General features: G+C 42.9%; 1 protein-coding gene across 1 annotated transcript in view; it reads left to right on the forward strand.

The window, feature by feature from the left end:
• Positions 1-25,764, forward strand: part of LOC311116739 (pleckstrin homology domain-containing family A member 5-like) — a 60,396-nt gene extending 34,632 nt beyond the window's left edge. Inside the window, exon 4 of the mRNA XM_084191780.1 lies at positions 25,483-25,764. Within this exon, the coding sequence (XP_084047906.1) occupies positions 25,483-25,486 (4 nt within the window). The 3' untranslated portion in view covers positions 25,487-25,764. The remainder of the gene's footprint in view (positions 1-25,482) is intronic.
• The last annotated feature ends 1,743 nt before the right edge of the window (positions 25,765-27,507 follow it).

Genomic DNA, 27,507 nt, shown 5'->3' on the forward strand with positions numbered 1-27,507 from the left:
TAGTGAGAAGGAGAGAGCGAGAGAGAGCGTCTCCACAGAGTTACATGCTAGTGAGAAGGAGAGAGTGAGAGAGAGCGTCTCCACAGAGTTACATGCTAGTGAGAAGGAGAGAGCGAGAAAGAGAGCGTCTCCACAGAGTTACATGCTAGTGAGAACGAGAGAGAGAGAGCGTCTCCACAGAGTTACATGCTAGTGAGAAGGAGAGCGTGAGAGAGAGAGCGTCTCCACAGAGTTACATGCTAGTGAGAAGGAGAGAGAGAGAGCGTCTCCACAGAGTTACATGCTAGTGAGAAGGAGAGAGCGAGAGAGAGAGCGTCTCCACAGAGTTACATGCTAGTGAGAACGAGAGAGCGAGAGAGAGGGCGTCTCCACAGAGTTACATGCTAGTGAGAAGGAGAGAGTGAGAGAGAGAGCGTCTCCACAGAGTTACATGCTAGTGAGAAGGAGAGAGTGAGAGAGAGAGCGTCTCCACAGAGTTACATGCTAGAGAGAACGAGAGAGAGAGAGCGTCTCCACAGAGTTACATGCTAGTGAGAAGGAGAGAGTGAGAGAGAGAGCGTCTCCACAGAGTTACATGCTAGTGAGAAGGAGAGAGCGAGAGAGAGAGCGTCTCCACAGAGTTACATGCTAGTGAGAACGAGAGAGAGAGAGCGTCTCCACAGAGTTACATGCTAGTGAGAAGGAGAGAGTGAGAGAGAGCGTCTCCACAGAGTTCCATGCTAGTGAGAAGGAGAGAGCGTCTCCACAGAGTTACATGTTAGTGAGAAGGAGAGAGTGAGAGAGAGAGCGTCTCCACAGAGTTACATGCTAGTGAGAAGGAGAGAGCGAGAGAGAGAGAGGGCGTCTCCACAGAGTTACATGCTAGTGAGAAGGAGAGAGCGAGAGAGAGCGTCTCCACAGAGTTACATGCTAGAGAGAAGGAGAGAGCGAGAGAGAGAGCGTCTCCACAGAGTTACATGCTAGTGAGAAGGAGAGAGCGAGAGGGAGAGAGAGAGCGTCTCCACAGAGTTACATGCTAGTGAGAAGGAGAGAGTGAGAGAGAGCGTCTCCACAGAGTTACATGCTAGTGAGAAGGAGAGAGCGAGAGAGTCTCCACAGAGTTACATGCTAGTGAGAAGGAGAGAGCGAGAGAGAGAGCGTCTCCACAGAGTTACATGCTAGTGAGAAGGAGAGAGCGAGAGAGAGAGAGCGTCTCCACAGAGTTACATGCTAGTGAGAAGGAGAGAGCGAGAGAGAGAGCGTCTCCACAGAGTTACATGCTAGTGAGAAGGAGAGAGCGAGAGAGAGAGTCTCCACAGAGTTACATGCTAGTGAGAAGGAGAGAGTGAGAGAGAGAGCGTCTCCACAGAGTTACATGCTAGTGAGAAGGAGAGAGCGAGAGAGAGAGTCTCCACAGAGTTACATGCTAGTGAGAAGGAGAGAGCGAGAGAGAGAGCGTGTCCACAGAGTTACATGCTAGTGAGTCTTGTCCTCCCCATGCGTGGGTAGCAGGCCTCTAGAACAGTGTTGAATGAGAGGGAGTGTGGGGTGGAACACTGAAACACAATAACACAGAGAACACATTGATCTCACCTGACAAGAAAAGCCTGTTCCCAAATCTCGGCTGAAGGATTGCCCTTTAGATTCTGTTGTGTTACTGGGTTTTATTTGATTGTATCCGAGCTGTGGTTTGTTTCATGGGTCACTGCTTCCCTTAGATTCTGTTATACTGCTATTTGTCCAAGGCTAGTTCTCTCTGAATAGGCTGAGGATCATGCCAGAATGCCTGAGAAATTGCCGCTAGGATCAGTTTACCCTCCCCAATTCCTAACCATAACCATTGGGAGGGGAAAACCCATAAGTGACCTTAGATCAGTGTCCAGGTTAGAGGCGAGTTGATCTTACTCCTGGGAAACCACTCACATTTCATTATTATTATGCACTGCTCTAAGATCAACTTACCGTACACAAATCCTATGCTTACCTATGAGAGGGTAAAACCTATAACGGACCTTAGATCAGTGTTATGTTTTAGGAGCAACTTGATCCTGCTCCTGAGTCCTGACTGAGAAACAACTCTGCTGCTCTTGACCTCATTTCATTGCTGTTGATTTCCTGTCTGAGTGTGTAGTAACTAAGTCACACTCCCTCAGTCATCACATAATCCATCTGCCCTCATATAACTAAGTGTTTCTCTGCCTCCATGGATTATAATGCATTAGAGCGCTCCACTGTTTCGTTCAGACCTCCTTTTTATTTTCATTAAAGATGTTGGACGTCTTTTCCGTTGGTCACGCCTCCTGTGGCTGGGTCCTACCGGTGTGACATGCGATGCTGCCGATCTTAGGCACAGATCTAGAATCAGCTTACCCTCCCCAATCTTGACCTTAACTATTAGGTTGAACAGTTCTAAACTCTCCGTAGACCAGTGTCTAAAGAGGCTGCTTCGCCAGCTCCCCTGAGGCTCGCAGAGTAAACCACTGGCTTCCTGTTAACACACCCAGTTAATGGCTGTTCATCAAAGACCTGGGCTGGGTCTCATTCCAAGAAGTTGGCCCCTCCCTTTTACTCCTCATTCTCTATATTCATGCTCCTCAATTTCCCTTCTTGGGAATAATAAAGTTCTACTACTACAAAAAATATCTGGGATGCCTGGGTTGGTCTAAATAATAACTCCAATCTTGTCATGTTGCTTTCTCCTATCCAGTGCTCCTATCGTATCTGAAAGGAAAGCTTGGAAAGGAGCAACATTTTGGGAATGAAACCAAGTCAGTGCCAGCCTTCATCTCTGTTCTCTGAAGTTCCGTCAAAGCTTGGTTTAGAGTTAAGATGAAACAAATGACATAAGGGATGGCGAAAAGGAAAAACAACGTTTCTGATCTTCCTTCACAGACTGTGGTCTAATCTTATTTTATATAGCAGCCGCTTCAAACTCAAACTCTAGCAGTTAGAGTGGTAATGGGCTGCAGATCAACTATGCCCAGTTATTGGCCGTTAACTGAACCATTCCTCTTGTGTTTACATAGGCCTGGAGAGATGAATGATAGGCCAAGAACACACTGTGTTTGTGTGTGTGTGTGTGTGTTGGAAGGATTGGATGTGAGGCCAAGCCCTCTCCCATAGTTACAGTGTAGGGAATATTTCACTCTCTGTCCATGAATGTCAGAGATGCACTCATGACTGAAGCCAGATGGAATATGCTGTGAACTTATTTCCCCAATGCCTTTTATGCGTTTATCGCATATTCATATTTCCACCGATATTTGGTTGGATTTCAATTCCATCCACAAGGACTGTCTTTCATTCCAAATCATTTATGAACGCTTAAGAACATTTTGCCTTCTACATGGATGAGTGGGTGTGTCTTAGGAGTGTCCTAATATCAACTCTGATGTCACTCCTCCTTGTCGAAACCCAATGTGGGTGGAAGGAAGGCTGAGGGTTGGGGAGCAGTAGGACTCTGTTATTGTTGGTGTTGAGTTGGCGTGCGTCCTCCCTCCATCTGGGCAACACGTCATGGTGGAACAGGAAAATGTGTATCCATAGGGAGTTGTCTGTATGTTTGGGCTCCTCTTGTGTAAAAATCCTCTGTTTATGTTCCAGGAGGGACCTGATGGATTGTGTGTGTGTTCATCTGGCCGTCTGTGTGTGTTTATGTGTGTGTGTGTGTGTGTGTCCATGTCTGCGCGTGTGTGAGAGAGAAAGTGTGTGTATCCTGGCTCAGTTCCATTAGTGAGCTGTTGTCTAATTGAAACCTCTGAAAGGCCCTCAGCAGGTGGAGGCAATGATCCACCAGGTCATTCCCTGTCATGCTGTGTCATTACGGCCCAATGAGAAAAGCTCTGCTGTCTAACATGGTTTGTAAGGCCCTTGAGAGGCCACTGAGTGTCTCTCCATTCTCTTGCCTGATTCACCCCCCTGGTAGCACAGTAGCCTGGCTGACGCGACCCACGTGACCACACAGTGAGGAAGAGCTGTGACTCACTGGTCTGGAAAGGAGGCTGTTTGTAAATGCAGTATTAGCTCAGAAATTGAGCAGACGCATTGATTGGTTCTCTCAAATGTTTTTTTTTTTTGTTGGGGGGTTGATTGGATTTGAAAATCCAACAGTTGTAATGGAAGGGGGCGGCGCTCAGGGGCTGTGGGTGTTTGAGTGAGAAAGACACAAAGGAGAACCAACAGCACCCTTCATTATCAACGCATCTTGTCGACATCATCAAAACAGCTGTCGTGGAAATTCTACACAGGGACACTCGAAGTCAATCTGAAATTAATCATTGTTTATTAACAGCATGCTGGAGAGGTCACAGTCATACTTAGATGCATAAAGTACCGGTCTGAAGTGAGCTCTGTCGGGGCAGTCCCGTTAGATCTCTTATATACTTACAGGTGCTTGCGAAAGTATTCACCCCCCTTGGCATTTTTCCTATTTTGTTGCCTTACAACGTGGAATTAAAATAGATTTTTTGGGGGTTTGTATCATTTGATTTACACAACATGCCTACCACTTTGAAGATGCAAAATATTTTTTATTGTGAAACAAACAAGAAATAAGACAAAAACACAGAAAACTTGAGCGTGCATTACAGCTGCAAGTCTCTTGGGGTATGTCTCTATTTTTGCCCATTCTTCAAGGCAAAACTGCTCCAGCTCCTTCAAGTTGGATGGGTTCCGCTGGTGTACAGCAATATTTAAGTCATACCACAGATTCTCAATTGGATTGAGGTCTGGGCTTTGACTAGGCCATTCCAAGACATTTCAATGTTTCCCCTTAAACCACTTGAGTGTTGCTTTAGCAGTATGCTTAGGGTCATTGTCCTGCTGGAAGGTAAACCTCCGTCCCAGTCTCAAATCTCTGGAAGACTGAAACAGGTTTCCCTCAAGAATTTCCCTGTATTTAGCGCTATCCATCATTCCTTCAATTCTGACCAGTTTCCCAGTCCCTGCCGATGAAAAACATCCCCACAGCATGATGCTGCCACCACCATGCTTCACTGTGGGGATGGTGTTCTCGGGGTGATGAGAGGTGTTGGGTTTGCGCCAGACATAGCGTTTTCCTTGATAGCCAAAAAGCTAAATTTTAGTCTCATCTAACCAGAGTACCTTCTTCCATATGTTTGGGGAGTCTCCCACATGCCTTTTGGCGAACACCAAACGTGTTTGCTTATTTTTTTCTTTGTACAATGGCTTTTTTCTGGCCACTCTTCCGTAAAGCCCAGCTCTGTGGAGTGTACGGCTTAAAAAAATAAAGTGGTTATCCCACTGGCTATAAGGTGAATGCACCAATTTGTAAGTCGCTCTGGATAAGAGCGTCTGCTAAATGACGTAAATGTAAATGTAAAGTGGTCCTATGGACAGATACGCCAATCTCCGCTGTGGAGCTTTGCAGCTCCTTCAGGGTTATCTTTGGTCTCTTTGTTGCCTCTGATTAATGCCCTCCTTGCCTGGTCCGTGAGTTTTGGTGGGCGGCCCTCTCTTGGCAGGTTTGTTGTGGTGCCATATTTTTTATTTTTATTTTTATTTAATGGTGCTCCTTGGGATGTTCAAAGTTTCAGATATTTTTTTATAACCCAACCCTGATCTGTACTTCTCCACAACTTTGCCCCTGACCTGTTTGGTGAGCTCCTTGGTCTTCATGGTGCCGCTTGCTTGGTGGTGCCCCTTGCTTAGTGGTGTTGCAGACTCTGGGGCCTTTCAGAACAGGCGTATATATACTGAGATCATTTGACAGATCATGTGAGACTTAGATTGCACACAGGTGGACTTTATTTAACTAATTATGTGACTTCTGAAGGTAATTGGTTGCACCAGATCTTATTTAGGGGCTTCATAGCAAAGGGGGTGAATACATATGCACGCACCACTTTTCCGTTATTTATTTTTTTGAATTTTTTGAAACAAGTAATTTTTGTAATTTCACCTTACCAATTTGGAATATTGTGTGTATGTCCATTACATGAAATCCAAATAAAAATCAATTTAAATTACAGGTTGTAATGCAACAAAATAGGAAAAACGCCAAGGGGGGATGAATACTTTTGCAAGGCACTATACTCAGACAAGTTATATTTGCATGATTTAGCTTATTCATTATTGATAATTAATTCATCATTAACGTTTTGGTTCATGCATGTGACCGACCAATACCTTACGAGGCTTCTTCTCTCCAAGCTGAGACCTTGAATCTGAGATATTCTCAAAACAAGGTTCTGGGCTTACTGCCAAATTGCAGATACAGATAGTAAGGATTCGTTCAATCAGTCACTTGCATGAACACAGAAATTGGTTATTAGAAAAGCACAAACATAAAATATTCCATCACACAGCCTTTCCTGACTCAGAAGTCAGGAGGACTTTGAGTTTGGTATCAGCCAGACTGGTAGCACAGGTCCTCTGTGTGTGACAGTCACATCTGATTAACTATCTTTGGGAAGGATTTGACATGAACACATGAACGCAGTCACAACATCAGCGCTCGGCCGTGACTCTGGGGTGCATGTGTGGAGTTTTAATCTGGATCATTAATGGATTGTGAGTCTAAGTTATTAGGATGTTTCTTGTACGCTTTTGCTGAATTGTGTGTAATCTGTGGAGGCGTACGCACTCCAGTGTGTGTTTCCCTCCCAGTGCTGTAGGGAAGAAGGAGGTAGGTGTGTGTGAGTGCGTGCGTGCGTGTGTGTGACTCAGTGCTGTAGGGCTGACATTAGCAGTAGCAGGTCCTGTGCCAGTCAAATCACATCAGCAATGTAGTAGCTAACCCCATCAGAGACCCAGCATGCTCAGACGTGGGACCTCACACACACACACGGTTACTGCACACGCACGGTTACTGCACACACACACGGTTACTACACACACTACACACGGTTACTACACACACTCACACGGTTACTACACACACTCACACGGTTACTACACACACACACACACACACACGGTTACTACACACACAAGGTTACTACACGCACACACACATCTACACACACACACGGTTACTACACACACACACACACACACACACAGTTACCACACACACGGTTATTACACACACACACACATAAACACACACACTGCTTCACAGGATAAAGGGATTATTACCCTCTCACCAGAGCTAATGCTAATTACCCCAGCTAAAATAATGAGCGTGGAAGTGTGTGTGTGTGTGTGTGTGTTTACACAACAAAAACTAACCTTTTGATGTGGGAGTGAAGACGGTGAGCTTGTGTGGTCTAGGGGCAGTGCAGGCCAAGAGACCTCAGACAAAATGGCTGGCTTACAGTAATACTAGGCTACATCTAAAAGCCTGCCCCTGCTCTCCAATGCTATCCTATCACAGCAGCCTTGGTTTGGGCCTCAGAGCAGAAAGACTGAGAAACGACAGCCTTGAGCATACACCTCTCCTGTCCTTGGCTTGTCTAGAGTCTCATCCGTCTGCCTCATCGCTGCCTGTGGAAAGTGACAGCTGTTGTTGTTGCTGCAGCCTTAACAGTGATTATTTTGTCATTCATGTGGATGAGACCGATTATGCAGTGCATTGTGTTTAATATTCTTTACCACATTCTGCTGCCTGTGTGTGTGTGTGTGTGTGTGTGTGTGTGTGTGTGTGTGTGTGTGTGTGTGTGTGAGAGAGAGGTGTGCGTGCCTTCCTCCTCAGTGCATACCATGACAGTTATATGAACGTGCGGTTGCTCTGCTGTGTGTTTGGGTGTGTGTGTGTCTGTAGTGGTGGTTTATGTGTCATCCTCGCTCCAGGTGTTTCTGTCAGCCGAAAGGGTGAGGTTGGGAGCCCTGCATGTCGTCCTCTTACCCTGTGGAAATCCTCTGCAGGTCCTGTGTGTGTGTGTGTGTGTGTGTGTGTGTGTGTGGTGATCTTCTGGCCTTGGTCATGAGAGACCTTGAAGAGAGAGGGACCTTGAGGCTTGCTCTTTTCACTCTCTCCCGATGTGTGTATGGCTTGCCCTTGGCAGACTGCTTGAGAGGGATTGTGTGTGAGTGTGTATGGCCCAGCTGTGTGTCACAGAACTGACTGTGTGTCTGCTCTGCTCTCTATGGAACAACAACAGCTGTGTACTATCAGGTCTCCAGTCACTCTCTCGCACGCACGCATACACACACACACACACACACACACACACACACACACACACACACACACACACACACACACACACACACACACACACACACACACACACACACACACACACACACACACACACACACACACACACACAGCCTGAGGAAAACATCCCCAGGACTCAGGCAGTGTGTATTTTCCTGGAATGGAACAGAATGACAGTCATTACAGTGTCAGTATCTATCCTCCTACATAATTGAGAACATGAATATTTGTTGGAATGTAAATGGAATGGACTGTTCCACAGAGTGGTCGATTCTCAGCCAGCCTGTGAACTAGCTAGCTGAGAGGGATGAGCTAAGCTCTACTCTGAGGACTGCTGGAGCTGCTCTCTATTGGGGAAAGCCTGGCATTCTGCTGCCACATTCCCAATATGGAACGTCATTTTCCCAATGAAATGTTCCTGGAATTCCTCCACTGTATCCCTGCTAGACTAGTGCATGGCAAAGTTATCCCCAAGAGCAAAGAGCGGGAGAGAGGAAGAGGCTGTACTAGAGGATCTAATTGGGATCTCCTGTTCCAGCTGTAAGGGGCTGGGGAGCTGACGGATGGTATATTTTAGGAGTGGTTGGCATTCTGCTGTCACATTCCTAGAATGTTCCACCTGGTTGGGAATCTGGAGGGCTGGCTAGACTGACACCTTTGTGATACTGAAAGGAATGTTCACTGCACTGTGCTGCTGTCTCTGTCTCTATATCTCTGTCTCTGTCTCTATATCTCTGTCTCTATATCTGTCTCTATCTCTATGTCTGTATCTCTATATCTGTCTCTATATCTCGCTGTCTCTATATCTCTGTCTCTATATCTATCTCTATATCTATATATCTGTCTCTGTCTCTATGTCTCTGTCTCTATATCTCTCTGTCTCTATATTTGTCTCTCTCTATATATCTGTCTCTATATCTCTGTCTATATATCTCTCTATATATCGCTGTCTCTGTCTCTCTATCTCTGTCTCTATATCTCTGTCTCTGTCTCTATATGTCTCTATATCTGTCTCTATCTCTATCTGTCTCTATATCTCTCTGTCTCTATATCTCTGTCTCTATCTCTATCTGTCTCTATATATCTGTCTCTGTCTCTATATCTGTCTCTGTCTCTATATCTCTGTCTCTATATGTCTCAGTCTCTATATCTCTGTTTCTATATCTATCTCTATCTGTCCCTATATCTGTCTCTGTCTCTCTATATCTGTTCTCTCTATATCTGTTCTCTATATCTCTGTCTCTGTCTTTATATATTTCTCTATATCTCCGTCTCCATACCTCTATATCTCTGTCTCTATATCTCTGTCTCTATATCTCTCTATATATCGCTCTCTCTATATCTCTGTCTCTATATCTCTGTCTCTATATGTCTCTGTCTCTATATCTGTCTCTATCTCTATCTGTCTCTCTATCTGTCTCTATATCTCTGTCTCTGTCTCTATATCTGTCTCTGTCTCTATATCTGTCTCTGTCTCTATATCTCTGTCTATATGTCTCTGTCTCTATATCTCTGTCTCTATATCTATCTCTATCTGTCTCTATATCTCTGTCTCTGTCTATCTCTATATCTCTGTCTCTGTCTTTATATATGTCTCTATATCTCTGTCTCCATATCTCTCTATATATCGCTGTCTCTATATCTCTGTCTCTCTATGTCTCTGTCTCTCTATCTGTCTCTGTCTATATCTGTCTATATAACCCTGTGTCTATCTCTGTCTATATCGCTATATATGTCTCTATATCTCTGTCTCTATATCTCTGTTTCTATCTCTCTATCTCTGTCTATATCTCTATTTCTGTCTCTGTCTCTATATCTATCTCTGTCTCTATCTCTATGTTTCTGTCTCTATATCTCTGTTTCTGTCTCTATATCAGTCTCTATCTCTGTCTCTATATCTGTCACTATATCTCTGTCTCTAAATGTCTGTCTGTCTCTATCTCTATATATATATCTCTATCTGTCTCTGTCTCTATCTCTGTCTTTATATCTCTGTCTCTGTATTTCTGTCACTATATCTCTGTCTCTAAATGTCTGTCTGTCTCTATCTCTATATATATCTCTATCTGTCTCTATGTCTATGTCTCTATCTCTGTCTCTATCTCTGTCTTTATATCTCTGTCTCTGTCTCTCTGTCTCTATATATCTATATCTATGTCTCTGTCTCTATATCTCTGTCTCTATATCTATCTCTATATCTGTCTCTATCTGTCTCTATATATCTGTCTCTGTTTCTATATCTCTGTCTCTATATCTCTGTATCTGTCTTTGTCTGTCCATATCTCTATATCTCTGTCTCCATATCTATATATCTCTGTCTCTATATCTCTGTCTCTATATCTCGCTGTCTCTATATCTCTGTCTCTATATCTCTGTCTCTAAATGTATCTATATCTGTCTCTATATCTCTCTCAATCTCTCTCAATCTCTATATCTCTATCTCTATATATGTCTCTATATCTCTATCTCTATATCTGTCTATATCTCTGTCCATATATCTCTGTCTCTGTCTCTATATCTCTCTGTCTCTATATCTGTCTCTGTCTCTCTCTATATCTGTCTCTATATCTCTATCTCTATATCTCTGTCTCTATATCTGTCTCTATATCTCTGTCTCTGTCTCTATATGTATCTGTCTCTATATCTGTCTATCACTATATCTGTCTCTATATCTGTCGCTATATCTCTCTGTCTCTATATATCTGTCTCTGTCTCTATATCTCTCTGTCTCTATCTGTCTCTATATCTCTGTCTTTATGTCTCTCTGTCTCTATATCTCTATATCTATGTCTCTGTCTCTATATCTGTCTCTATATCTATCTCTATATGTCTCTATATCTCTGTCTCTGTCTGTCTCTATATGTCTCTATCTCTGTCTCTATATGTCTCTGTCTCTATATCTGTCTCTATATCTATCTCTATATTTGTCTCTATCTGTCTCTATATCTCTGTCTCTATATATCTGTCTCTGTCTCTATATCTCTGTCTCTATCTCTGTCTCTATATCTCTGTCTCTGTCTTTATATATGTCTCTATATCTCTATATCTCTGTCTCCATATCTCTATATCTCTGTCTCTATATCTCTCTGTCTCTATATTTGTCTCTGTTGCTATATCTCTGTCTCTATATCTGTCTCTATATCTCTGTCTCTATATCTCTATATATCGCTGTCTCTATATCGCTGTCTCTGTCTCTATATCTGTCTCTATCTCTATATCTGTCTCTATATCCCTGTCTCTGTCTATATATCCCTGTCTATCTCTCTATCTCTGTCTATATCTCTATATATGTCTCTATATCTCTGTCTCTGTGTCTATATATCTGTTTCTATATCTCTGTCTCTATTTATCTCTCATTCCGTCTCTATCTCTATATCTCTGTCTCTATATCTATCTCTGTCTCTATATCTCTGTCTCTGTCTTTATATATGTCTCTATATCTCTGTCTCCATATCTCTACAGTGGGGGAAAAAAGTATTTAGTCAGCCACCAATTGTGCAAGTTCTCCCACTTAAAAAGATGAGAGAGGCCTGTAATTTTCATCATAGGTACACGTCAACTATGACAGACAAATTGAGATTTTTTTTTTTGGATGCTGAGTTGCATCCAAAGAACACCATACCTACTGTGAAGCATGGGGTGGAAACATCATGCTTTGGGGCTGTTTTTCTGCAAAGGGACCAGGACGACTGATCCGTGTAAAGGAAAGAATGAATGGGGCCATGTATCGTGAGATTTTGAGTGAAAACCTCCTTCCATCAGCAAGGGCATTGAAGATGAAACGTGGCTGGGTCTTTCAGCATGACAATGATCCCAAACACACCGCCCGGGCAACGAAGGAGTGGCTTCGTAAGAAGCATTTCAAGGTCCTGGAGTGGCCTAGCCAGTCTCCAGATCTCAACCCCATAGAAAATCTTTGGAGGGAGTTGAAAGTCCGTGTTGCCCAGCGACAGCCCCAAAACATCACTGCTCTAGAGGAGATCTGCATGGAGGAATGGGCCAAAATACCAGCAACAGTGTGTGAAAACCTTGTGAAGACTTACAGAAAACGTTTGACCTGTGTCATTGCCAAAAAGGGTATATAACAAAGTATTGAGAAACTTTTGTTATTGACCAAATACTTATTTTCCACCATCATTTGCAAATAAATTCATAAAAAATCCTACAATGTGATTTTCTGGAATTTTTTCCTCATTTTATCTGTCATAGTTGACGTGTACCTATGATGAAAATTACAGGCCTCTCTCATCTTTTTAAGTGATAGAACTTGCACAATTGGTGGCTGACAATACTTTTTTCCCCCACTGTATATCTCTGTCTCTATATCTCTGTCTCTATATTTGTCTCTGTTTCTATATCTCTGTCTCTATATCTGTCTCTATATCTCTCTATATATCGCTGTCTCTATGTCTCTGTCTCTATCTCTATATCTCTGTCTATCTCTATATATGTCTCTATATCTCTGTCTCTGTGTCTATATCTCTGTCTCTATATCTCTGTCTCTATTTATCTCTCATTCCGTCTCTATCTCTATATATCTGTCTCTATATCTCTGTTTCTATCTCTCTATCTCTGTCTATATCTATATTTCTGTCTCTATATCTCTGTCTCTGTCTCTATATATGTCTCTATCTCTCTATCTCTGTCTATGTTTCTGTCTCTATATCTCTGTTTCTGTCTCTATCTTTCTCTGTCTCTATATCTGTCTCTATCTCTATCTCTGTCTCTATATCTGTCTCTATATCTCTGTCTCTATCTCTGTCTCTATATCTCTGTCTCTGTCTCTATATCTCTATATCTATGTCTCTGTCTCTATATCTGTCTCTATATATATCTCTCTATATGTCTCTATATCTCTGTCTCTGTCTATCTCTATATCTGTCTCTATATCTCTGTCTCTGTGTCTATATCTCTGTCTCTATATCTCTGTCTCTATTTATCTCTCATTCCGTCTCTATCTCTATATATCTGTCTCTATATCTCTGTTTCTATCTCTCTATCTCTGTCTATATCTATATTTCTGTCTCTATATCTCTGTCTCTGTCGCTATATCTCTGTCTCTATATCTGTCTCTATATCTCTGTCTCTGTATCTCTCTGTCTCTATATATCTGTCTCTGTCTCTATATATCTGTCTCTGTCTCTATATCTCTGTCTCTATATCTCTCTCTGTATCTCTGTCTCTATTTCTGTCTCTGTCTCTATATCTTTGTCTCTGTCTCTATATGTCTCTGTCTCTGTCTCTATATGTCTCTGTCTCTATATCTATCTCTATCTCTGTCTCTATGTCTATCTCTATATCTGTTCTCTATATCTCTGTCTCTATCTGTCTATTTCTCTGTCTCTATATATCTGTCTCTGTCTCTATCTCTGTCTCTATATCTCTGTCTCTATTTCTCTCTCATTCCGTCTCTATCTCTATATATCTGTCTCTATATCTCTGTCTCTGTCTCTCTATCTCTGTCTATATCTCTATTTCTGTCTCTATATCTCTGTCTCTGTCTCTATATGTCTCTGTCTCTATATCTGTCTATCACTATATCTGTCTCTATATCTGTCGCTATATCTCTCTGTCTCTATATATCTGTCTCTGTCTCTATATCTCTCTGTCTCTATCTGTCTCTATATCTCTGTCTTTATGTCTCTCTGTCTCTATCTCTATATCTATGTCTCTGTCTCTATATCTGTCTCTATATCTATCTCTATATGTCTCTATATCTCTGTCTCTGTCTGTCTCTATATGTCTCTATCTCTGTCTCTATATGTCTCTGTCTCTATAACTGTCTCTATATCTATCTCTATATTTGTCTCTATCTGTCTCTATATCTCTGTCTCTATATATCTGTCTCTGTCTCTATATCTCTGTCTCTATCTCTGTCTCTATATCTCTGTCTCTGTCTTTATATATGTCTCTATATCTCTATATCTCTGTCTCCATATCTCTATATCTCTGTCTCTATATCTCTCTGTCTCTATATTTGTCTCTGTTGCTATATCTCTGTCTCTATATCTGTCTCTATATCTCTGTCTCTATATCTCTATATATCGCTGTCTCTATATCGCTGTCTCTATGTCTCTGTCTCTATATCTGTCTCTATCTCTATATCTGTCTCTATATCCCTGTCTCTGTCTATATATCCCTGTCTATCTCTCTATCTCTGTCTATATCTCTATATATGTCTCTATATCTCTGTCTCTGTGTCTATATATCTGTTTCTATATCTCTGTCTCTATTTATCTCTCATTCCGTCTCTATCTCTATATATTTACATTTTTACATTTACATTTTAGTCATTTAGCAGACGCTCTTATCCAGAGCGACTTACAGTTTATTGAGTGCATACACTATTCTATATATATATATTTATTTTTTTCATACTGGCCCCCCATGGGAATCGAACACACAACCCTGGCGTTGCAAACGCCATGCTCTACCAACTGAGCTACCTCCCTGCTGGCCATTCCCTCCCCTAACCTGGATGACGCTGGGCCAATTGTGCGCCGCCCCATATATCTGTCTCTATATCTCTGTCTCTATATCTATCTCTGTCTCTATATCTCTGTCTCTGTCTTTATATATGTCTCTATATCTCTGTCTCCATATCTCTACAGTGGGGGAAAAAAGTATTTAGTCAGCCACCAATTGTGCAAGTTCTCCCACTTAAAAAGATGAGAGAGGCCTGTAATTTTCATCATAGGTACACGTCAACTATGACAGACAAATTGAGATTTTTTTTCTCCAGAAAATCACATTGTAGGATTTTTTATGAATTTATTTGCAAATTATGGTGGAAAATAAGTATTTGGTCACCTACAAACAAGCAAGATTTCTGGCTCTCACAGACCTGTAACTTCTTCTTTAAGAGGCTCCTCTGTCCTCCACTCGTTACCTGTATTAATGGCACCTGTTTGAACTTGTTATCAGTATAAAAGACACCTGTCCACAACCTCAAACAGTCACACTCCAAACTCCACTATGGCCAAGACCAAAGAGCTGTCAAAGGACACCAGAAACAAAATTGTAGACCTGCACCAGGCTGGGAAGACTGAATCTGCAATAGGTAAGCAGCTTGGTTTGAAGAAATCAACTGTGGGAGCAATTATTAGGAAATGGAAGACATACAAGACCACTGATAATCTCCCTCGATCGCAAGATCTCACCCCGTGGGGTCAAAATGATCACAAGAACGGTGAGCAAAAATCCCAGAACCACACGGGGGGACCTAGTGAATGACCTGCAGAGAGCTGGGACCAAAGTAACAAAGCCTACCATCAGTAACACACTATGCCGCCAGGGACTCAAATCCTGCAGTGCCAGACATGTCCCCCTGATTAAGCCAGTACATGTCCAGGCCCGTCTGTAGGTTGCTAGAGTGCATTTGGATGATCCAGAAGAGGATTGGGAGAATGTCATATGGTCAGATGAAACCAAAATAGAACTTTTTGGTAAAAACTCAACTCGTCGTGTTTGGAGGACAAAGAATGCTGAGTTGCATCCAAAGAACACCATACCTACTGTGAAGCATGGGGTGGAAACATCATGCTTTGGGGCTGTTTTTCTGCAAAGGGACCAGGACGACTGATCCGTGTAAAGGAAAGAATGAATGGGGCCATGTATCGTGAGATTTTGAGTGAAAACCTCCTTCCATCAGCAAGGGCATTGAAGATGAAACGTGGCTGGGTCTTTCAGCATGACAATGATCCCAAACACACCGCCCGGGCAACGAAGGAGTGGCTTCGTAAGAAGCATTTCAAGGTCCTGGAGTGGCCTAGCCAGTCTCCAGATCTCAACCCCATAGAAAATCTTTGGAGGGAGTTGAAAGTCCGTGTTGCCCAGCGACAGCCCCAAAACATCACTGCTCTAGAGGAGATCTGCATGGAGGAATGGGCCAAAATACCAGCAACAGTGTTTGAAAACCTTGTGAAGACTTACAGAAAACTTTTGACCTGTGTCATTGCCAAAAAGGGTATATAACAAAGTATTGAGAAACTTTTGTTATTGACCAAATACTTATTTTCCACCATCATTTGCAAATAAATTCATAAAAAATCCTACAATGTGATTTTCTGGAATTTTTTCCTAATTTTATCTGTCATAGTTGACGTGTACCTATGATGAAAATTACAGGCCTCTCTCATCTTTTTAAGTGATAGAACTTGCACAATTGGTGGCTGACAATACTTTTTTCCCCCACTGTATATCTCTGTCTCTATATCTCTGTCTCTATATTTGTCTCTGTTTCTATATCTCTGTCTCTGTATCTGTCTCTATATCTCTGTCTCTATATCTCTGTCTCTATATATCTGTCTCTGTCTCTATATCTCTGTCTCTGTATCTCTCTGTCTCTATATATCTGTCTCTGTCTCTATATATCTGTCTCTGTCTCTATATCTCTGTCTCTATATCTCTCTCTGTATCTCTCTGTCTCTATTTATGTCTCTGTCTCTATATCTTTGTCTCTGTCTCTATATGTCTCTGTCTCTGTCTCTATATGTCTCTGTCTCTATATCTATCTCTATCTCTGTCTCTATGTCTATCTCTATCTGTTCTCTATATCTCTGTCTCTATCTGTCTCTATCTCTGTCTCTATATCTCTGTCTCTATTTCTCTCTCATTCCGTCTCTATCTCTATATATCTGTCTCTATATCTCTGTCTCTATATCTCTGTCTCTGTCTCTCTATCTCTGTCTATATCTCTATTTCTGTCTCCATATCTCTGTCTCTGTTTCTATATCTGTCTATCTCTCTATCTCTGTCTATATCTCTATTTCTGTCTCTATATCTCTGTCTCTGTCTCTATCTGTCTCTATCTCTATATCGCTGTCTCTATATCGGTCTCTATATCTCTATCTCTGTCTCTGTCTCTGTCTCTGTCTTTATCTCTGTCTCTGTCTCTATATCTCTATCTCTATATCTATATCTATGTCTCTATATCTATATCTCCATATCTCTGTCTCTATATCTCTGTCTCTGTCTCTATCTGTCTCTATCTCTATCGTTCTCTATATCTCAGTCTCTATCTCTGTCTCTATATCTCTGTCTCTATATCTCTGTCTCTATATCTCTGTCTCTATATCTCTGTCTCTATATATGTCTATATCTCTGTCTATATCTCTGTCTCTCACGTTCTCTCTTCTTTAACTGGGCGGCAGGTAGCCTAGCGGTTAAGAGCGTTGAGCTAGTAACTGAAAGGTCGCTGGTTCGAATGCCCGAGCCGACTAGGTGAAAAATATGTCTGTGCAAGGCACTTAACCCTAATTGCTACTCTAGAGTGTCTGCTGAATGACTAAAATGTAATGTAAATGTTAACTAGTTTTCTAATTGTGTGTGTGTGTTTTGTATACCCATGTCTTTCAGTCCCAGCCTGGCTCATTACTGTGCCTCTGCCTTTGTGGCTCCCCAAAATGTCTCCACTCTCTGTCTGTCTCTGTGTCCTGCAGCAGAGACAGCCCGACTTCATAGCACATCACCATGTTTCTGCAAACTTCAGCCACCCTTCACTCTATTTTAAAAAAAATTGTGTGTTTACCGTATGTGGGTCTAGATGTGTGTCTCTCCAAGGAATAGGAATCTCAGTGAAACTGGATCCATACTGGTCTAAGTATAGACTGAGCCTCATAGAGGGTTGAGTTAAGGCTGTAGTGAAGGGATAGGCTGGCTGGCTGGCTGGCTGGCTGGCTGGCTGGCTGGCTGGCTGGCTGGCTGTGGCCTACTGCTGCATGTCAACCCTAACAGCGAGAAAGTGTCACTTTGACAGCCTCTACCAGATGTAAGCCCAGCTTATAGTACACTCTCTATCTGTCTGTGGCTCTGTGGATGTTTTATTCCCAGCTCAATGGATTCTATTCTCATTTCCTACAAAGTATTTTATCCATGTACAATGAATATTTAACTTGTTCTCATCTCTAACTGACTGAGCTTTAAGCTTCCCTATCTATACCTCACCGCTATAGTGGTATCTATGCATCTATTTGTTTCCTTATCTAGTAGATGTCTCTTCTGGATATGATTTAACAGATGAAGGGTTGTACATATGCATGAAAAGTTGCTAATTAGCATGTGTCATAGAGAACAAATACATTGCAACCTAATTTCATCAGCGGAATGCATGCTGTTAAGTCAAGATGACAAAAGAGATTTATGAAACGCAGTTTGCTTTATAAATCATTCATAATGGGATTACGGAACAATAGCTGAAATCTGTGTGCATCATTTGTCCTGAGATTTTCTCTCAGTGCCCTCTGCTGGACATATTTGCATCATACACTAGTTGATTATAGCAAGGAAGGAAGGAAGGAAGGAAGGGATGAAGGAAGGAAGGAAGGGATGAAGGACGGAAGGAAGGGATGAAGGGAGGAAGGAAGGAAGGAAGGAAGGAAGGGAGGATGCATTTTCCAACAGGATCTTTAACTGTCCTACAGGTGTTGTCACATGCTGCACAGTGCACACTACAGCTACCATCTCTCTCTCCCTCTCCGCCTCTGTCTGTGTTTGAACATGGGCTCCATTCCGCCCTCTCTCTCTCCCGCCTTCCACTTGGACAGACTGTGACAGACTCTGTCCAAACAGCCTCTAGGCTAGTTAGTTAGTTAGAGCAGTGGTTGGAGACAGACGCCTCTCGTGTAAACTTCTTCCTGTTGACTGTTCTCTCGCTCTCGCTCCTCTCTCCTCCCTCTCTCTCTCCGCTCTCTCTCGCTCTCTTCCCTGCAGGCTGTTGCCTTTAGACATTCCAGTGTTCTGGGAAATTCAGCTGTAGCTGGAGGGTCTGTCCTAACTGGAATCTAAGCTCTTCTATAGCCTGGCCATAGATGCAGGGCTCAGGGTTCAGAAAATGTAGGAGCACCTCTGGGATATGGGACAGTGACTGGGATACTGGTGCTGGGGCTTCTCTCTGCCCTGGGGGTTATCACCGGCCGGTGGGACAGTCACTGGGGCTTGAACCAGAGATTGGGCTCCACTCACCCAGCTGAGCAGAGGCACACTGCAGAATGGAACATTTGTTCCCATCCTTTATTCATGAGGGAGTAGCAGCCCTCCAGTCGCTCTCAGCCACTCAGACGACAGGGATATTAATTCCATGTAACATCTCCAGCTGACGACACACAGATTAACCCAGGGCCCAGTGTCGAGTAAATAGGGAATAGATTGGACTCAAACTGTATCTAGCTGTTGCCTGCTCACACCTGTACCCCGAGTCACAGTTCTAGGATCAGCTTAGCCTCCTCAAATCAGCATAAATAGAATTTGAGGTAGAATATTAGATGTATACTCACTCACTCACTCACTCACTCACTCACTCACTCACTCACTCAGACGTGTTGTGCTTTATTCTCTGCTCTCTCTGGGATGAGAGACAGACGGGATGTTTTAATGTTTCAGACGAACCGAAAACTGCCTCTGCTCTGGGTTTTAAGTATCTCCACACACACACACACACACACACACACACACACACACACACACACACACACCACCTCTTGTCCTCTCCTACTAACACAAGGCTATAGCCCTATATATCTGGACCCAGAGGGGGGGGTAAAGGCTCCATCCCAAATCCCTCCTAAAACCCTGGCCTGGGCCTTAAGGAGAGGAGACCCTCAGGGTGGTGTTACAGGGGCATAATGCTCCCTTAGCCTCCCTCCCTGACTCTGGGCTGTAGAAAATGCTAATGTTAGCCTCTCTACCATCCTCTAGTCTCCTTAGGACTGGACAGCTGTGTTATGCAAGTCAGACCACAGACACGTGCACAAACACACATTCTCTGTCCACATTGTGTCTACATTCTCTGTGTTAGTGCAGTTAGCTTGTGTGCGTCCGTACGTGTGTCTCTCCATGTGTGTTGCATTTTTATTGGGCCCACACCCCTTTTCATATAGGTACCTCCCACTCTGTTTCTACTCAACACTCCGATGAAGGCGATTCATGACGAAACTTAAGCCTATCGTTTTTTTGTCACGTCAATAAATCTGTCAGATTTACGCAGCAACAGAGCTCCTTTTTCTTTGTTCTCCCTGATAGTCACCAGTTGAAGTATCCTGGGGTAAGGAATGTTTTTGGGATTTTCAGGTCCTGCAGTCGAGCACCTGACCATCTCTTTAGAAGGGTTCCATCCACTGGCAAATAGTGGACATTTTACTCTTACCAAAGTACTGTTTTCTCAAAGTGAATAGTACTCTCTCTCCTCTCTTCCATTCTCCCTCCATCTCTCCATCCCTCCCTCGCTCTTTCAATCTGGTCTGTATGCACAGCACTGAAAGCGATTATAGAATCTGTTTTCTTTTCCCCCCAGTGGTTCCATGGAATTCTAATAACCCTTCAAAACTGCTGTATTATTTAACAGGCAAGCCAAGCCCCTCTTGTCAGAACACACAGCCTGCATCCCAAATGGCACCCTATTCCCTGTTTAGGACACTACTTTTGACAGGACTATATAGGGAATAGGGTGCCATTTGGGGCGCAGACACAGCCTGGGTAAACCGTAGTAGAGAGTACAGGGTGGATCAACACTAAATGGCAAATACTTTGATCCTGCTGTCTGGAGCTAGTTCACATATTTGTTCATTTTTAGGTTGAGCCTCTTCATTGACAGAGACCTGAGAAGTTACATCACTCTCTCTTAGTCACTCACACACTGACTATCAATCAACAAGCAACTGAAAGACCCACTCAATGGAGCGAGGTGACATGTTTTGAACACCATGCATTAATTCACATGTTGGAGTGTTGCGTTATGAGTGGAATTTTCCATTGGGAATGAGGTGTACCTATGTACTGTAACAAAAGCTAATGGCAGTAACGTAAATGAATAATAAGGTGGTAGTAAGTGAAAATGATGGAACAATTTTAAGATTCCTGAGAACCTAACAGAATAGCAGAGTTTGCATAATTGACTGCATAATGTTCTCTAAAAGGTAGTAGTAGTAGTCTAGTTCTTAGAGCCGTTGCTTGACATCAGGGAGACAAAATGTGGTTTGTTATTGGTCAGACCACTCAGGAGTAGCCGGATTAGCAAATAGTTTTGTCCCCTGTCTAAGTTTACATGTTTTTCCATCACCTCATCTACCAGTGAAATTATAGTCTGGCTGATGATGCCCATTTCCTATGGTATGAGGAAGTGTGTGTGTGTGTGTGCGTGTGGATTTTTGGAGGTCTCATCAGCCTTGTATAAGTGTGCATTTCTCCCTCTGACGCCAGGAAAAAGGAATCAGTCAAAGTTTATGGTAAAACTCACCACCCCTCTAAGCACTGCATGGTTCTCTCTCTCCCTCTTTCTCCCCCATCTGTCCCTCTCTTCTCCTCTTCCATCTCTCTCTCGCTCTCCTTCTCTCTCCACTCTCTCCCTAACTACTGGGAGTGAAGGGTAATTAAGATTTGCCCTGGTTTCTAATTGGGGTTGCCATGTTCCCTCTACCAGAGTGTGGTATAGTAATTGATTGCATCTACAGTTACTACTTCCTGACTCTCTAAGTGTATGTTGTTGCTTTAGAGGACCACAGAGCTAGAGGATTCCATCACTGAGGGCTTATGGCATTACAGCTCTCTCTGCTCTGTGGTAAATACAGATGGATAGAATACTTCATTTCTTTTATCAGTTGAGAAGTTTTCATTGCATTGCACAAGCCCTGTTTTACCATCCATCCATTTACCCATAGCCTAGATCAGGGTTCCCCAACTTGGTGGCCCAGTGGTTTTATTTGGCCCACCAAGTTTCCATCTTTGGAAAAAAAAATATGTTCATTGTTGGACATAAAAGACTGTAGAAACACCAGGAGATCAGCTCCAAGTGATTTTTTATTTTGGAAATCTTTCCCCATGTATTCCCACGCATAATAGAGACACTTGATTGTATACAAATGTAAGCAAGGTTTTAAATGATTATGTTTTAGGCAAATACAGTGGGGGAAAAAAGTATTTAGTCAGCCACCAATTGTGCAAGTTCTCCCACTTAAAAATACGAGAGAGGCCTGTAATTTTCATCATAGGTACACGTCAACTATGACAGACAAAATGAGAAGAAAAAAATCCAGAAAATCACATTGTAGGATTTTTTATGAATTTATTTGCAAATTATGGTGGAAAATAAGTATTTGGTCAATAACAAAAGCCACTCCTTCGTTGCCCGGGCGGTGTGTTTGGGATCATTGTCATGCTGAAAGACCCAGCCACGTTTCATCTTCAATGCCCTTGCTGATGGAAGGAGGTTTTCACTCAAAATCTCACGATACATGGCCCCATTCATTCTTTCCTTTACATGGATCAGTCGTCCTGGTCCCTTTGCAGAAAAACAGCCCCAAAGCATGATGTTTCCACCCCCATGCTTCACAGTAGGTATGGTGTTCTTTGGATGCAACTCAGCATTCTTTGTCCTCCAAACACGACGAGTTGAGTTTTTACCAAAAAGTTCTATTTTGGTTTCATCTGACCATATGACATTCTCCCAATCCTCTTCTGGATCATCCAAATGCACTCTAGCAAACTTTAGACGGGCCTGGACATGTACTGGCTTAAGCAGGGGGACACATCTGGCACTGCAGGATTTGAGTCCCTGGCGGCATAGTGTGTTACTGATGGTAGGCTTTGTTACTTTGGTCCCAGCTCTCTGCAGGTCATTCACTAGGCCCCCCCGTGTGGTTCTGGGATTTTTGCTCACCGTTCTTGTGATCATTTTGACCCCCCGGGGTGAGATCTTGCGTGGAGCCCCAGATCGAGGGAGATTATCAGTGGTCTTGTATGTCTTCCATTTCCTAATAATTGCTCCCACAGTTGATTTCTTCAAGCCAAGCTGCTTACCTATTGCAGATTCAGTCTTCCCAGCCTGGTGCAGGTCTACCATTTTGTTTCTGGTGTCCTTGGCCATAGTGGAGTTTGGAGTGTGACTGTTTGAGGTTGTGGACAGGTGTCTTTTATACTGATAACAAGTTCAAACAGGTGCCATTAATACAGGTAAGGAGTGGAGGACAGAGGAGCCTCTTAAAGAACAAGTTACAGGTCTGTGAGAGCCAGAAATCTTGCTTGTTTGTAGGTGACCAAATACTTATTTTCCACCATAATTTGCAAATAAATTCATTACAAATCCTACAATGTGATTTTCCGGATTTTTTTCTCTCAATTTGTCTGTCATAGTTGACGTGTACCTATGATGAAAATTACAGGCCTCTCTCATCTTTTTAAGTGGGAGAACTTGCACAATTGGTGGCTGACTAAATACTTTTTCCCCCACTGTATATCTGTTTGGGCTTCTTGCAGTGTGCAAATGATTTGTAATTATGATCCGCCCGTGGCTGAATCTAGTTGATGATCACCGGCTTAGATCTATCTCTCTGCTGCAGGGTAGTCTGTCTTTATTGAGAAAGATCAGACAGACGTTGTGGATCTGTTAGATAATAAACGTTGGGGTAAACAAACGCTGTTGGCGCTCAGTGTGTTTTGGAGAAGATTGGTTAGGACAGATTTCGTTTTGTCAGAGGCAGAAGATTGTCTTCTCACTGTGCAGAATAATCAGCCCTATAAGTCTGAGCTAAGGAATCAATATGCAGCTGTGTGTGTGTGTGTGTATCCACAGGTCACCAGGCTTTGAGTAATGATTGTGTTGGACGGTCTCGTTATAGGATCTCATTACACTCTGTATTCATTTCAACACACTGATGAAAAAGAGATCAGCCATGTGGAAGCATTTGGCCTGTTGCTCTCTATAGTGATACTGCAATATACTCACTTTTATGTTCAACAATGTAATTACAATGGATTGCCTGTTGACCCACCTACTCTTGATACCTCAGAGTAACGCCACACACACACACACACACACACACACACACACACACACACACACAGGGAAGGACTCGAATTGGAGACATTACTCAGAATTCCATAGCGATAGATGTCATCCCTGCTTCTCTTCCTCCATCCATCCTCTTTTATAATCTATATGTGCTACATGGCCTTACTGCACCAGAGAACAGAGACACACAGAGGGACAGAGATCTTTGATCAACCTGACAGTCCTCCCAGAGGAGCAGGTTCTAATGGAACCATTTGGTGCCTTCTTCTGTTTCTCTTCTTAATTATGAGTCCCTAATGATGTTTCTGGTCCATTGGAATACATCAGTGACTATGCCAGAGGAGGGTCAGGGCACTTTCTCTCTCTAACAGGTCTGTGAGAGCCGGAATTCTTACTGGTTGGTAGGTGATCAAATACTTATGTCATGCAATAAAATGCAAATGAATTACTTAAAAATAATACAATGTGATTTTCTGGATTTTTGTTTTAGATTCCATCTCTCACAGTTGAAGTGTACCTATGATAAAAATTACAGACCTCTACATGCTTTGTAAGTAGGAAAACCTGCAAAATCGGCAGTGTATCAAATACTTGTTCTCCCCACTGTATATTGTTTTTGGAATTGAGTCTGTATTGAAAGCCAAAGCCACGTTTCCATTTTACCTTGAAATGGACTAAAGTTTTTTTTGACGTTTTTGTATTGAGAGTTTATTTTCTGTGAGGGCAGTACTGATAATTTATTTATTTTACCTTTATTTAACTAGGCAAGTCAGTTAAGAACAAATTCTTATTTACAATGACGGCCTACACCGGCCTAACCCGGACAACGCTGGGCCAATTGTGCGCCACCCTATGGAACTCCCAATCACGGCCGGTTGTGATACAGCCTGGAATCGAACCAGGGTCTGTAGTGACACCTCAAGCACTGAGTGCCTTAGACCATTGCGCCACATAATAGGCTGAGTACAACACTTCATTGGAGTATTGCTGTGATAGGATTTCTTAGTGTGTTTCTCTGACAACAAATAATCAAAACACATGTGGTGCTTGTGATCATAGAGCAGGCTTGTGAGCAGATGACATCATCTGTATTTCCGAAGCTGTGCTTGTATAAAATACCCAGTAGGGGGCAGTGTTGAGTTAGCTTGAGTTGTATTTGCCCTCTGTTGAAGTGGAGACCTCGAGCCTGACGAATGTACCCTCAATATACAATGAAGCTGTAACCGAACGGGAATCAAACCCGGGTCATCTGCTTGGCTTAAAGTCCATGTTGGCCCATTGAGCTAAAGCCTAGACATTAGTTCTGACAGATAACACAAGTCTTTAATTCTCAAGCAAGTTAGTCTTCTGAATGTAGTTTACACCACACACTTTACATACTGTATAACATTGCATGATAATTTATCATGCAATGTTATGTATTAATATATAGTTCAGTTCTCTACAATCTAATATCCAGTGTGTATTATTATTATTATTATTATTATTATTTTGTATTCTCTTTATGTTGCTGTGTAGACTACAGTGAACCCTCATTAACATATTTCTCCCTTCTCTCTATTCCATGTCCTGCTGTTCCTCCACCATTACTCCTTAACAGGTAAGCCATTTGATTTGAATAACAGCTGTTTGGATCCAGAAATTGTTTGTGTCTCGGTTTAATGATGCTTGAAATTGGTTTTGCTATTCATTGAATTGTAATATGTATTGTGTATATGCATACACGATCTGTGAGTGCTATTGTAGATGTGTTCAATGCATTCTGTGGTGAGAGTAATTGGTGTATAGGAATAATATCTAATGGTGTGTTGATAGATCGGCGTGTGTGTCGATGTGTATGGACGCGTGGAACTAAAGGATGTTCCTCTCTGCCTTCAGCATGTTGACTGGTTTATTCATGGACCCATATGGCTGTTTAGAGATGGCCAATCATCTCTCTCTCTCTTTCTTTCTTTCTTTCTTTCTTTCTCTCTCTCTCTCTCTCTCTCTCTCTCTCTCTCTCTCTCTCTCTCTCTCTCTCTCTCTCTCTCTCTCTCTCTCTCTCTCTCTCTCTCTCTCTCTCTCTCTCTCTCTCTCTCTCTCTCTCTCTCTCTCTCTCTCTCTCTCTGTATCTGTATCTCTCTCTGTATTTCTCTCTGTCTCTCTGTGTAATCAATCTCATAGTTATTTGTGTAGCAGATTGAATGTGTCTGCTGGTCCTGTTTGTTCTCTTGGTGCTCCATCATTTAGGTAAAGGCTCCACCAGTGACTGGTGTTTGCCTCTCTTTATGGATGAGTGTGTGTGTTAGGAGAAGGGGGATGATATTTCAGGGTGTCAGAGTATGAGATGGATTATTGCCAGCATGCAGTCTCTCCCTCTACCAACTCAAACACGATTTCAGTCACACACACTCGCAGCTCAGTGTAGTGTTTTGAAGTGTGTGTGTGTGTGCAGAATGGTAACCATGACAACACGGCCCCTGAAGTACTGCTGCTCACACGGCAGTTGGACCTTCTCTCTTTCCCTCTTCCTCTCTTTCCCTCTTCCTCTCTTTCCCTCTTCCTCTTCCCTCCTTCCCTGGGAGAAACTCAATTGCATACTCCTCTCTCCTCGCCTCCTTCTCAAAACCCATTGGAGGAAGGTCTCTTGCTGACTTCCTCTCTCACTCTCTGTGTCTTTCACTTTGGGTTCTGCAGAAGTAGATTTTAGACCATGTGGCTGGATATAGTTTGATATGAATGAATCGCACAGGGGTTAGTTGATTTCAGATTAGAACATTGCCATGGGTTATAGAGATGTTGGGTCCGTCTGTCCATCTGTCCATCTGTCTGTCCCCTGTAGCTCACACATCTGGACTGGTCTTTCAACACAACTTGTGACTGACAGACAGCTGAGAGCTTCATCAACACACACACACACACACATCAGCTGGCTGATTGAGACTCTGCTCGCTGAAATATGCTTATAGATATTTGAATACTACTTACTTAAACCCTTTTACTTCATGGGGGGCCTGGTTCATCCGCAAACTTCCTCCAGTGGGCTCGGTGTTGTTTTTTTCCAAGGATGTGATTAGAAGCGAGACGGGAGTACTAGAGGAAGTACTATTTCCTCTGAGTGTAAGACTGATACTGGAACGTAATAGATTTATCTACGCTCACACACAGCATTTCTAGTAAGCAACAGCCAAAATTACAACAGCCTTGACTGCACAAATGATGGGTGCCAACAAGGAGAATCGTCTGCAACCAGTAGTGTGAGTGTGGGTTTTTCTGTGCTCTGTGCTATGATCTGTCAGAATGTGACCCAATTAGCATCTGTAGAACCAAGTGTCCTCTGGCTCTGATGGTCAGTGTTCTGGCTCCAGTGGTCAGTACAGATGACTCTCCAGCAGTCTGGGCCAAGGTCCAGTGCCAGGGGTCAGATCATGGCAGAACTAGAGCAGGACAGCCTGGTCCAGTCCCCTCATTGCCCTAGTAGCTCCAGCTGTCCACATGCACCCCCCTGCCCTCTGCCCTCTGCCCTCTGCACATCAGTACCAGTGGTTCCCCTACCATAGCTCAGTGTCTAACCCAGGGATGGGCAACTTTGATGGGGGTGGGGACCACAAAATATCAGAACTCATGAGGGGCCGCAGTGGCTTGC

Source organism: Coregonus lavaretus, assembly GCF_964263955.1.
Source record: "Coregonus lavaretus genome assembly, contig: HAP1_SCAFFOLD_701, whole genome shotgun sequence".
NCBI classification, from domain to species: Eukaryota; Metazoa; Chordata; class Actinopteri; order Salmoniformes; family Salmonidae; genus Coregonus; species Coregonus lavaretus.